The sequence below is a fragment of the Betta splendens genome, chromosome 4 (assembly GCF_900634795.4).
Source record: "Betta splendens chromosome 4, fBetSpl5.4, whole genome shotgun sequence".
NCBI lineage: Eukaryota > Metazoa > Chordata > Actinopteri > Anabantiformes > Osphronemidae > Betta > Betta splendens.
This window is the reverse complement of record NC_040884.2, coordinates 14,489,069-14,501,746: the sequence shown is the minus strand read 5'-3', so window position 1 is coordinate 14,501,746 and position 12,678 is coordinate 14,489,069. Positions and strand designations below refer to the sequence as shown.

Here is a 12,678-nt window from a genome sequence, read left to right as displayed (position 1 = left end):
TTTATGGCTCAGTTTTCATTACTGGACTCAAGTAGTTTAATAAGGAGCAACATAATGAGTCATTACATCAGTGTTTGGTATTTGTTCCATTTAAGGGTTAAGGTGAAAACCTGGAGAAAGCGGAGACTTTCTCTGGCGATTCCTCTAAACACTGTGGGTGATTAAAAGGAAGGAGTAGAAACACGGGACCAGGAGGGCCTCGGTCCGAAGATGACTAGACCAGATGACGAAAGACAAACTTTGAGACCAAAGAGAGAGAGGGAAAGAGGGAGAGAGAGAGAGAGAGAGAGAGAGAGAGAGAGAGATTGCAGATTCACTTGGACGCTTTGATAGGAGCTGCTCTCTGATTTCCACCTGCGCAACATCTGTCTCAGCTGTCCTGCCCCTGCTGCTGTATGTATGACAGTGACCCACATACAGACGCACAAAAACACCCGCGGAGCCGCTCGCTTCCACGCGCATCCGTACGATACCGGACGCATTAATGCACGGAGGACGAGGGAAGGGAAGGGAAAAGCAAGACGAGCGCGGGAAACCTGCAGCAGCGGCAGCAGCGGAGCGGACAAACAGGTGGACGAGAAGAGAGACGAGGAGACAAAAGCCAACATGACAGCGGCTGATGACCAGAGCCTCTGGAGGGAAATTAAAAAAAAACAGCACACGCCACGTCTTGAATTCCGAACGTTGTATCCTTTCTCATCCAGGTCACAGACTTAAAGACAGAGGGCGTCACACTGCTTGAAGCTGAGTGAAGACAAAAGCATAAAACCAGATCTCTGACCTCAGCTGAGGTTCTGTCTGCAGTATCTCCTCAATAACCAGCATTTGTGAAACAAAACTAGATGCTCATAAAAGTCTCCGCTTTCTAATTAAACCTGTAATTTATTGTTTCCTCCGACCCATAATGCACCACACTGAAGGGGAGGCAAAGTGGGTGAAGGATAAACATTTTCACAAATAAACGTCAGTTAAATTTGCGCACACCAAGAATCTGTCAGCGTTGCTAAAGACTTCGCGGACGGTTAAACCAATGAAAAAATGTTCTGGATGTCCGAGGCATGAGAAAAATCCATCTGTGTTTATGTAATTACAGCCCATAATCTGTCTGGTTTCTCTCTCAGACTTGACGGTTTCTGAAGATACGTCCGAAACTTCCACATCTCCCATTTATCGTTAATTCCTCCAAAGTCCCATCTAATTAATGGTTTGGCCCATCAGGTCGACTTTCTCTGGAAACGGCTGAAGTTGATAAAACCCCACTTCTTCTTTGCCGATCGCCAATATTTCATTTGAAAAGAAAAACATCTCATTAAGTGGACGTCTTTATGCCAAAATAACAGCATGTCTGGGGTTCAGATTGTACTTGGAGACAGATGTACATTTTTCACTAAAGCAGATAAACACACACACACACTGAGCGGTGTGAGCTGCCTGAGGTTCTGCCATTACGCTCAGCTGCCAACAGAAGCTGTTAACGCCTTCTGCTGACGACTCTGGCTGCTTACAACCAGGCAGAAAAGCTCCCACAGTCGAGGTACGTGAGGGCGAAGGAGGTTGGAGCCCGCTGGGAGTCATCATCTACGCGAAGGTGTGTGTGTGTGTGTGTGTGTGTGTGTGTGTGTGTGTGTGTGTGTGTGTGTGTGTGTGTGTGTGTGTGTGTGTGTGTGTGTGTGTGTGTGTGTCTTTGGAGACTTGTTCGGTGCTCTGATCTCCTCCCCTGACCCAGCATCAAAGCCGACATACTGAGCACCACAGGACCAGCCAAGGGCCACTGGAAGGAGCCACACACACACACACGCACGCACGCACGCACGCACGCACGCGCACACACACACATACCTGGACATGTCATACAAATGTGAATGTCAATCCAAAGAACAAAGAGACACACAGGACACTGTGTGAGTGAGATCAGACAGCTCAGTGTTTGTCTTAACGCAAGTATCAATACGATAACATATCTACATTAACAACACAAGCATTAATAAAGTCCCGGACTAATTCAGGCTGCACGACTCAGTTGGCAGATGCACACGCAGTCATCCATGCTCCTCTTCCCCACAGGTTACACTACATGATGACCACACTGGACAGGCATTCCCAGGAACAAACGGCCCATTGGAACCGTAGCATCGCATGGTTCATCCTCCATGTAGTCCTTGAAAACGCATTTGACGCATCTAAAACCACAAAGTAGCTACATTATTGTTACTGTGTGTGTGTGTGTGTGTGTGTGTGCATTCGTGTGCAGTCAGATTTTTGCTGTAATTGCGCCTCCTCTGGGGTTTGCTAACAGATAGACATCCTAGCTGTGGCTGCTGGACCGTGTGATATCAGTATTTTCCATCTGCAGACTGACAGCGGCCGTCGTCGGCTCTCTGCTGAGTCTGCAGTCGGACTCCAAGCTGCGTGATAAGTCATACCTGTGCGCTACTGGACCATTTTGTTATTATCTTGTCAAGCACTATTACACGGGATTAGAATGCGAAACTATTCACTCAGCTGCTCGGGACATTAAACAACAAAAGCATGTGAATGCTACTTTGTTTATTATGTTATATTCTCACTGTAAAAGCTTTGATTTGCACCAAATGGTGTTGTCCAGATCTTAAAAAATGTAATTTAAATTTAAGTGACGAATTTGTTAAGACTCAAGTTTGGCAATTACAGTCTGGGAGTCCTAGAAAGATGAACAGAACCTCATCTGTACAAGTGCATGTGGAAATTCAACCTTTGCCCTCATGTATGTAATCAGTCTTTATGCAGCCCATGGTTTTGTCCAAATACTTATAGGTAGAAATGGCCAAAGACAAATAGTAATTGACTTTAATGGCCAGACGTGAGTTCCCGTAAAGCCCCTCGTATGTTTTATTGAACACCAGCTCGTGCCAGTGAGCTGTCAACATCTCTCGCGTATTTATAAAGACGTTCCACCGAGTCAGGACAGAAATGAGCTGGAAAATAAACAGCACGGAGCGTGAGGGTCCTGTTCCTCGTTTTATGGGACGTTAATAAAAATGTACATCTACACTAGAGCAGCTGCCCCAGCAGGTCAGACGGCGGAGTGGACGGAGGAGTCCCGCACTCAGATGAAGCCGCTCAATTACTGTGACGTCACACCTCTTAGAGCTCGAGGGGCTTTATGGATCAGAACAAGCAGGTTCCCAAGCGCTTTAGATCAAGGAAGGTTATTCCCTCAGCCATCTTCTTCTTCCCTCCTGCTTGGGTTCCGTGCATTCATCTTGTTCCCTCCTCCAACATATTGTTGGCAGAAAAAAAAATCTCGCGGCTGTTTCGTTTAGACACGGTCGAGAAAATAAACACGGCCAAACACTGCGCGCGTAAACAGAACCGGCGGCACCAAACAGCGGCGCGGTGCAACGCATGCGACTGAGAACAACAACCCCGAACCGCGGTCATCAATCTCTCAATTCAATCAAAAAAAAAAAAAAACACGCTGTTTGGAGTTGGGTCAGATGATCGGGGTCTGTTGTCCTCTGGTTGCCATGGGATACGGAGGGAAAACATCGGCCGGGCCAACACGGGAGGGTCTTCAAAAAGAAGCATGTGCTGCTGCAAATCTTACCGATGGAAAACCCAAATGTTGGACAACAGGTGGACTCGTAATGCGTTTTCGAACATACAATTAAAGTCCATATTTATTGGTGGAATTCACTGACCGCGGCAAAGAGGTCCGATTATTAGGGGAAAAGAAGCTCTTGTTCCTCGCTCCAGAAAGACTCTGCGTCCTTGATGTTCGGCTCCATTTGCTCTGCGATTTATGCGACCGACGACGGCTGCTCGCGGTGCCGCCCCGCTCACTAACGGCTACCTCGGCCGCGTGGACGCCCCGTGAGCGCACGTGCGCTCCCGCGGTTCGCGACGGGGAGGTTTTTGGGAGGACTCGTTTCATTCATGCCGCGTCAATAAGGGCGGTGGTCGTCGGGAATCCCGTTTCCGTGTCCGCTTCTTCCTCACGTACCCGTTCCCGTCAGAGACGCCTGCTATAGCGATCTGCGCCCAGCGTCCGCTCCGGGGCAGCAGGTGCGCATGTGTGAGCGTGCGCGCGCGTGCAAGCGCGCGTCTGGGCTCCGCCGGTCCGGTCTCAGATGTAGAGGAGGAAGCCGGCGTCAGGGCCGGGAGATGGATCTCTCCTGAGGGATCCGATAAATAAGGGAAAAATATCTTTGAAAAAGGTAAACGCAGCCGTTTCCAGGACGGAGGTCAAAATATTAGTGGCTTTGCATTCCACAGTCACAAGGTAGCGGGCCAGCTCGGTCTGCGCGACCCCCCCCCCCCCCCCCCCCCCCCCCCCCCCTTCTGTGAACACCTCTTTCTCCGTCCCCCTCTACTGTACCCCCCCCCCCTCTCTCTCTCTCTCGAAGAGACTTGAGCCTTGTCTGGAAAGTCCACACTCAGAGCAGCGCGTTGGAAGCGGAGCGAATGAATCAGTCGCGCGCGGCTCGTCTCGTGCGTTAAGACCCTCTGCTTGTTTCCCCACACGGGCTCCAACAGCGGCGCTGGGAACCGGATACCTGGACGCTGGGCCTTGAGGAAAGCCCGAGCAATAATGTTCAATAACTCTAATAATACATCTGTCAACAATGTCAACACAATATTACTGCAAAGCGGTGAAAGTCTAACAATGTTTGACCTTACAGGATAAAGTTTTTATATGTTTTACTAAGTCGGAAATTCATGTATTTGTCACAACAATCAGCGAGAGCATGTTGTCTGTTATTTGCCTATGATCAGATTTCATTTTAAAATGGCGTTAAATCTTAGTAGGACGATATATCAACCTACATAGCACAAACACACTAAAGTGTTTATATGTTCATGAATATACCTTAATATAAATTGTATTGTCTCCTGTTTTTTATGTTTCCATCATAGTTCAGGGTTTAATGAACAGCATCCAACAGTTACAGCAGAAAATCCCACTGATATAGCAGCATATCGATTTGCATTTGTTATAATAGAGTTAAACGTGGGTTAAAAACAGACTATGAGATAACAAGGACAGACGATGGGAAACGCAGCACGGACGTACAGGACTGAAAAATGGGCCCCTTCCTGTTTCATCCTGGACGTTCAGACTGGCGGTCAGATAAGGTATCCAGGCCTTTGGAGGTGTGGAACGTGTCCGTGGAGGAGGAAGGACTGGGCAGAGTTTCCCCTGCACATCCTTAGCGATAAGATCCTTTAATCCAGAAAGCCTTATGGTTTTTATGTGTGGTCTCACTGGGAGACAAGTCCACCACGACTGGACGTGTCCCATTTCCATCTACCCTGACTGTCCCTCGTCTGTCGTTTCCAAGGGGTCGGGCCTCTTGCGGCGACCCTATAACGTCTCTCGGTCTTCCTCTCACTCCGCTTCTCCTCGTTCCTCTCTTCCTCTCTGCCTCCCTCCATCCCTCCCGTCTCCGACTGTTTTCCTGTCAGCTTCGTGTTTGGAAAGTCACCCCGCGGGTCAGCCTGGAGCTCGTAAATTTGTCAGTGGCAGCGTGGTTAAAAGGGAGGCGACCGGCTCAGGAGGGTCGGGGGGCGTGGGGGGCGTCGGGGGGCGTGGGGGGTGTGGGCGCTCACGCGGGGCTCCCTTCTTTCTGCCTGCGGACCTGGGCTTGTTGTTTCAGGCACGTCCTCTTAAGAGAACCCACTGAGGGGCAGTGGGCTGCAGCTTCACTAGCAACACCAGCATTTAGGAAAGACATGGGCTCAGATGTTCCCAGGAAATGAACACATCTGCTGGTTTGGATCGGACCACTGCAACAAACAGCTTAAAGGAGATGCTCACATGTCATATTTCTATTGCTCCTGCCTATGAAATAACCGCTAATTGCGGAGACCAGTCATATAGGCCAGAATTCCCTCATCTTGTTTGGCTTTTGTAGCTCATTCCTCCCTCTTATTGACTTGAGATAAATCCCTGCAGGCCCTCGGGACTCAGAGACTTTGACATTTGGAATGTCTTCAGTGACATTCACGCCGTGCCTGTCAACCACAGCCATCCCTGGCAACAGAAGAAGCCTCTGGGGCGGAGCAACGACGGGTCATTATGATAATGGATGGAGGTCAGCGAGCACAGGGTTCAGCCGTCCACAGCCTTTTTCAGCACCGGGGCTGAGCGCGAATTCCAGCGTTGGCTATGAAATACGTCTTGTTGACTGTGCCACCTTCACTGTAGGAACTAACCAGGCTTCGGTTGTAGCTGAGACCCGGTTCTCGACGGGGGAAAGTTCTGGCGACGACGGTAGTCGAAAAAAGACCCCCAAAAAAACTAAATCCACAGGAAACACACAAATCAAAACAAAAGAGACGCTTGTTTGCATCTGTGCTCTTTGCTCTCATCTTTCACATATACACACTTGAGATATACAAACACGGCCTCACGCAGGCGCACACACACACACACACACACACACACACACACGGCCGATAACTCCTGCTGGAGGACGACGTGGACGGCCGCGCACCCGACGATGGCTGACAGGTTTATGGAGCTTTTAGCAGAAGAGAGCTGAGCAACATTAAATACACACACACACACACACACACACACACACACACACACACACACACACACGCGCACACACACACACAGACGCAGATACGCTGGGCACAACGATGCATTCAATTACATTTTCTCCGTATACAAAGTTTTTCAAAACTTAGTCAACAATCAACTCCTTCACAAAAGGCACCACGAGACACAAAGTCCTGTCTCCACTGAAATCGATCCTACACAGATGCCCTTTCTGTCTTTAAGCGCTGGAAACCAATACTACAACCAATGGAGCCTAAACAGGCGTAGATTAATAAGCCGTGTGCTTACGGGACTGTTTACACGTCAACCTGTTTGTGATCAGCTGCCTCTGGCTGCACTGCGTGCGGTCGCGGTTCTCTCTGCGGCTTCTTCTGGGCCGGCGCTGGAAACGCGAGCCGTCGCAGCCGGATGAAATACTGCGACCACGTGAAGGCACGGGCAAAACAAAAGGGACAGAAACACGCAAAGGCGACACGGAGAAGGAAAAACAACAGATGTGGAGGCACGGCAGAGCAAACACAGCAAATTCCTCCACGCCTGCAGCCAGAGGTGATAAATGCCCTAATCAGATGTTCCACCAGGGGTTATCTGCTCGGCTCCGTGGGCTGTTACCTGCCAGGAGCCTGCCGCACATCGCCCGGCTTATCTCGCCGCACTCCTCCACCGTCCCGGGACGCTATCGCTCCGGAGCTGGAATGTCCGATGAAGACACCAGAGTGGACAGGAGATGAAACGAGGGGGAGGGGGGGTGGGGGTGGGTGAAAACACAGCAGGGAGTGTTATCTCTGCACTTAGCTCCAATCTCAGCTGCCATCTCGTCAAGTCCGAGAGTTATGGCGAGAGAGGGGAGCGATAGCGTCGGGGGTGAGTGAGGGTGTGTGTGTGTGTGTGTGTGTGTGTGTGTGTGTGTGTGTCAGAGATGACTTCAAGTGTAAACGTGAGGCTCGCTTATGCGCTTATGAAGGGTTATCTGCTGACCTGAGGGGGTCACGTGACCTCGAGCGTGAGCGTGCGTGTGTCCGTCCACACACACACACACACACACACACACACACACACACACACACACACACACACACACACACACACACACACACACACACACACACACACACACGCACACACACACACAGGAAAAACCCTGTTACCCCACTCCCTCCAAGGGCTCCGACAGACAATAGAGACGCCCCGCAACACCTCATTCTTCATGGTGGAGACAAAGTGGAACTGGAAAAGCCGTAGTCTGCTCCACCGGAGATGTTGCCTCCTCGGCTGTTTGTTTCTAGAGGCGGCTGTATGTTTTGCCAGAGAGCCTGACAACCAATACAATCCAAACACCAGCGAGAGGAAGCACTCGAACGTACTGTAACTCAGTAAGCAGAGTTATCTCCATATCTTGGGCCGCTCTTGGACATCGCTACAAGTTCAAGTGTGCTTGTAGCGGCAGTGAAATATCTGATACTGTAAACAGACGAAAACAAACAGAGGGTTTGTAGTTTGTTAATATAATTTTTCTCACCATTACAGGAAGGTCTCGTCCGCCAAGTTTATGTCTGAGGAAAGATCCTTCATTCCGCTGCAGCATATCTCGAATTCCTCGCTCAACTTCGGGCTAATACTGTTTACAGTATGCTCAAAAGCTGAGGTGAAGTGATGGGTGGTCTTCTGTGCTGGTCTCCGGGGCTTTGCAGGAAGTGTTTCAAGGCGGGTTTTTTTTTTTTCAAAGCTCTCTTCTGCATCAAACAATTGACTCTTTTGATCGAAGCCACGTTTCAACGCGAAGCAGGCGGCTTACCTGGGCTTAGGCCCCCGAGAAATGCAGCCAGGCATCATAAGACAAGCAAAACAACAGTTTAATGAGGGCAGCTCGCCTTGAGCGTAAGCCCGGGGTTGTCTGGACCCAGCTAATCCCCTGAAAAGCCACTTCTTAAAGCTCCCTGCCTGTGGGAGGCCAGTCGCTGGAGAGTTCGGCCTCTGACTTAGGTGAAGGGGTCCGGGGGCCGCTCAGCCGGGGCCGTGCACAGGATGCAGAGGAGTGTGCACGAGGAAGGAACCCAAGGAGACGAGGGCCATCGCAGCAGAGTGCAACAAGTGCATGAAAACACGCAATACTTTTATAATATTCGAGCTAGAGGAGGAATGTATGATTCAATTTTCCAGACATTGGAACGGGCTTAAAAGGTATATCAGATGTCACAGATATCAAACAAGCCAAGCGCCAATGCAAGTGAAAAGCACCGGAGGCCTATGAAAGCCGAAGCCCGTGGAAACAGCCGCTGACAGCGAGAGGAGCCCAAACGGTAATCAGGTACAGTCACTTAGAGGGAGAGGAGGAGTGCAGCAGAATCAACTGGATGACTGCGGGACCTTCCCTTTGGAAAGAAGGACTTGTAGCAAACGAGCAACAGAGACGACACGGGACCTGCTTCTACCCCCGAAACCAGATCCACTTCTGTGCAACCTCCAATCAGTGTAACCGTGAGGGGGTCCAAACTCAATATGAACTGGGTTTCTCTCCATTATAGCCCACAAAATGTCATCATAATCATCATCATCATCATCAACATCATCATTATTATCAATCTCATTAAGTGAACACTGACCTGTTGCTTTCCTCAAATATGAATACGGTACTGGCCATCACCTCCGTGTTGTGTTCAGGGCTGAGTCACACAGGACACTGTGGCACTTCACCAGAACTTAGTGGAAAACAGGACGTCCGTAAGGCAAATAGTGATGGAGATGCTATTCTAGGAATGAAGATGAAAAAGGAGCTGGAAAATATGCCCCCGCCTCTCCAACCTGAAGGTTTCCGCCCGCTTGCTCCCCCGCTTTGTTTTTTTTTTTTTTTTTTTTGCAATGGGGTCATTTTGAACATGCTAAGGAGAACGGATGACTGAACGAGAGGTCTTCATTAATCATCTGTGCGCGTCGCATGTGCACACGGTTCGGCGGAGTGCGCACTTGAGAATGGTTGTGACGCAGAGGCTCTTAAATCTGTCAGCGGCCCCGTGGGAGCACCGTCGGAGAATGAGCTCTCTATCTGCGCTTCTGCCGCAGCTGGCTGCGAAAGACATCAGGTTTGCGCCGACGCTTAAATCACTGTCACCGTTTTATTTGCCATGGGTCACTTTCAAACCCGTGCTCCTTTCATCCGCGCACAAGGAGGACCTGTTAACGCAAACAGGTGAGCGCACCTTTAAATCAGATTACAACCAGGACGCGTCACGCGCCGCTTGAGACGAGAAGGTGCGTTTCAGCGAATAAATCTGCTTTGGATTTCAGCTGCAACAGCCTCGTGTTTTTTCTAAACGCTTCAAATTGTTTAGCTCCTTCACTTTCCTTCCTTTCATTTGTCTTGATGCTAATTTGTAGTTTGGCTTCGGCCACACGTGATAGCCAGATTGTTCGTCCAGTTTCGCAACAAAGAGGACCACCCAGGAGCGTCTCGGGCCTCTTTCTACTGTAGCTTCCACACAAACCCCTCAGATAGACTCGGAGACGCATTAAAAACTAATCGGATGGCGATGACACACGGTAGTCGTGCAAGGCCTTATTTGCAAAGCAGATGGAAAGCCTTGGCCTGTCCAACATTAATTACAATCACATTCGCGGAGGAAGCCGTCCCTCCTCCAGGACAGTTCGGACTCTGTGTACGACTGGAGGAGATGGCAACCTAATCCCCCGGTCACCGCAGAGATCCGAGGGAAAGACATGCACAGGACGTGATTAATCAAAGCGGAGAGCCAGATGTGCAGCAGCAGAGGAGTCTAAATTGAAGCGGCGCAGGAGGACCAGAACCGCAGACGCGCAAACGCCGCGCAGCCACCGTCGCACTCCCACACACCAGGCCACAGAGGCGCTCCGACATCCGACACGACGCGGCTGCCTCCTCCTATCTGGATATCTGTTTTTCATCACTGCGTGTTTCAGCACGAATGCTCGGAGGACCCATGAGTAAAGGTGCATTTTATAGCCTGGGCGCTCCAACGTATCCCCCCCCCCTTCGTGTGTGGTATTAAATGCTTTATAAAGGTGAGGGCTAAAATATTCAAGGCACTTCCTCCCGGGTCGCCTCCATAAAACCAACAGCCTACTTCCCTCAGCTGTGACACTTCCACGTTGATCCCATGAAACTGCCCGAGTCCATATTTAAGCTTCCTCGCAATCCGGTGTCTGGCTGCGCCTCTGTTTATCTTCGGGCGCTCTGTTTAGAGTCTCCCAGCACAGACATGAGCTACTAATGGAAGGAAGGGCTTGGGGCTTTCACGATCCCGACAAGTTGTGATTAAAGTGGCTCTTTTTATCATCGCTGGGGCTAATTAGAGACAAATCTGCTTGGGTAACAAAAACAATGCGACGCAATTTACGCGCAGAAGCCGCAAGTGGCTGCGCCAGGGGTCAGCGGCAGGAACAGCCTCTTATATACAAATACCAGCGGCGGTGGTTGATGTTTTGTTGGGGATATCGGTTTATTTTTCCCGCGAACACATAAATCAGTGAGTAGATTGCACAGCAGGAGTGACCACAGAATCTCGGTCCTTTAAATGAGCCGAGGAGGGCCAATCTACCCGGAGAGGGGACGTGTAGCAATAAATTACCCCGAAACAATACAGACCTCATCGCTCTTTCTGAGCCGCAGAGGATGCGAGGGAGGCATTTGACCCCTGCGCGGCTCGTACAATGAGCCTGTCAGGTCCTATGATGTCCGGTGATGGAGTGGTAAATTAAAATGTGGCTGAATTAAAAGCGTGGGCTAAATATGACCCCCAGCTGTTGCGCACAGGTCCGCGGCGAGAAGCTGAAAAAACAAACGCCCGAACCCGAGCTTCAAAATGTCCACATTACTTTTTTTTCAGTAATTTGTTCGCGTCACAAGTTTCCATTTCAGCCTTGTTCACCTTAACACCTGTTCACGTCCCACCTTCGACAACTTTCCACCATTCAAAGTTATAAAACAAGGGAAAAATGAAAAGAGACTCTCTTTTGCGCACGTGAACTTGTCAAGGACGACAAAGAAACGTGTAACTTACCTAAATTGACGAAGCTCATGACCATATCCGCATCATTTAGAAAAGCAGTTTCTTGGTTTGTGGTCAGAGGGGGGCTCTGGGTTGTCCGCATGGACTGGTACCGGTCGGCCATGCCTTCCACCGGGCTCTTCTCCTCTCCTGACATGGTGTTGTACAAGTCCAGCATAAAAAGCGGAGCCGAGTTGTACTTTCCGTGTGACAGATGCGGCCTCGGTCTGTGCGGTAGCCCGAGGATGGACAGGATCTCCTTCTGCATCTCCCTCTTCTCGTGCGTCCGCAGCCGCCGGTGCATGAAACCCGGGTGCACGTCGTTGTTCCCGTCCAGTGAGTAATTGCTTCCCGCGGCCGGGAACGCGCAGTAATAAGCGCTCCACCACAATCCGACCAAGGCAAGCCAGCGGCCGGGCATGGTGTTGTCCAGCTATGGTCCCGAGCGGGTCTGTCCTCGAGTCGCCTATCCAAGAGCAGCGCGTGCGTAAGGGGGGACCAAAGTCCGTCCGAGCGCGCGGTGATCTGTCGCGACCGCGGATCAAACGCGAACACGCAGTGTGAAGAGTGCGTCAAGCCATTTGAAACAGTCCTTAAAGCTAAACGCGCACAACAGTGTCGGTCCCGCTCTCATTTCTGACTCCCGTAGCGTGTCCCGGTGCTTCGGGATAAAGTGCACCATGTGAACTTTATTGTGCGCGAAGTCGGTCAAAATACACTCTTTGATAACAAGTTCGCCAATAAAACCATAATAACTCCACGAAAAGACGCCATTTCATGCAGACGACTGCGCCAATTCCCCGAAATATAGGATTCCCACACCTGCGCTCGGACCAAAACCGCCCTTCTGGAGTTAAACAGTCTCAGCGACGGCCACTTAGTCCCGCGGGCTGCGTATGAGATTCTAACAGGAATGAGCAGGTTGCAGGCAATAATATGCGTGTGCGTGCGTGGACGCGAGCCCTGCGTGTGTGCGCGCGCGTCCAGAAACCTCCCTCTCCGTGCGCACTCATCCAGAGGTGGAGCTCTTCGGGCTTCCAGGACAACGCTTCCATATTTCTATATCTTGGTCGCTGCTCACAACGACCGTCTGTTCTAACGACGTTCCGA

General features: G+C 50.5%; 2 protein-coding genes and 1 long non-coding RNA gene across 3 annotated transcripts in view; 1 reads left to right on the top strand and 2 right to left on the bottom strand.

Annotated features, from left to right (window-relative positions):
- The window catches only part of fen1 (flap structure-specific endonuclease 1), a 210,552-nt gene that overhangs the window by 140,054 nt on the left and 57,820 nt on the right, over nt 1-12,678 (top strand). The window lies entirely within an intron of this gene.
- bmp6 (bone morphogenetic protein 6) overlaps nt 1-12,678 on the bottom strand; it is a 26,995-nt gene extending 14,317 nt beyond the window's left edge. The window contains exon 1 of the mRNA XM_029146788.3: nt 11,581-12,678. Within this exon, the coding sequence (XP_029002621.1) occupies nt 11,581-11,989 (409 nt within the window). The 5' untranslated portion in view covers nt 11,990-12,678. The remainder of the gene's footprint in view (nt 1-11,580) is intronic.
- On the bottom strand, nt 1,903-4,278 carry LOC121202163 (uncharacterized). Its single transcript, XR_005897551.1, has 2 exons — nt 3,681-4,278; nt 1,903-2,180 (listed from the first exon to the last, which is right to left on the bottom strand). It is a non-coding gene; the product is annotated as an uncharacterized LOC121202163 (long non-coding RNA).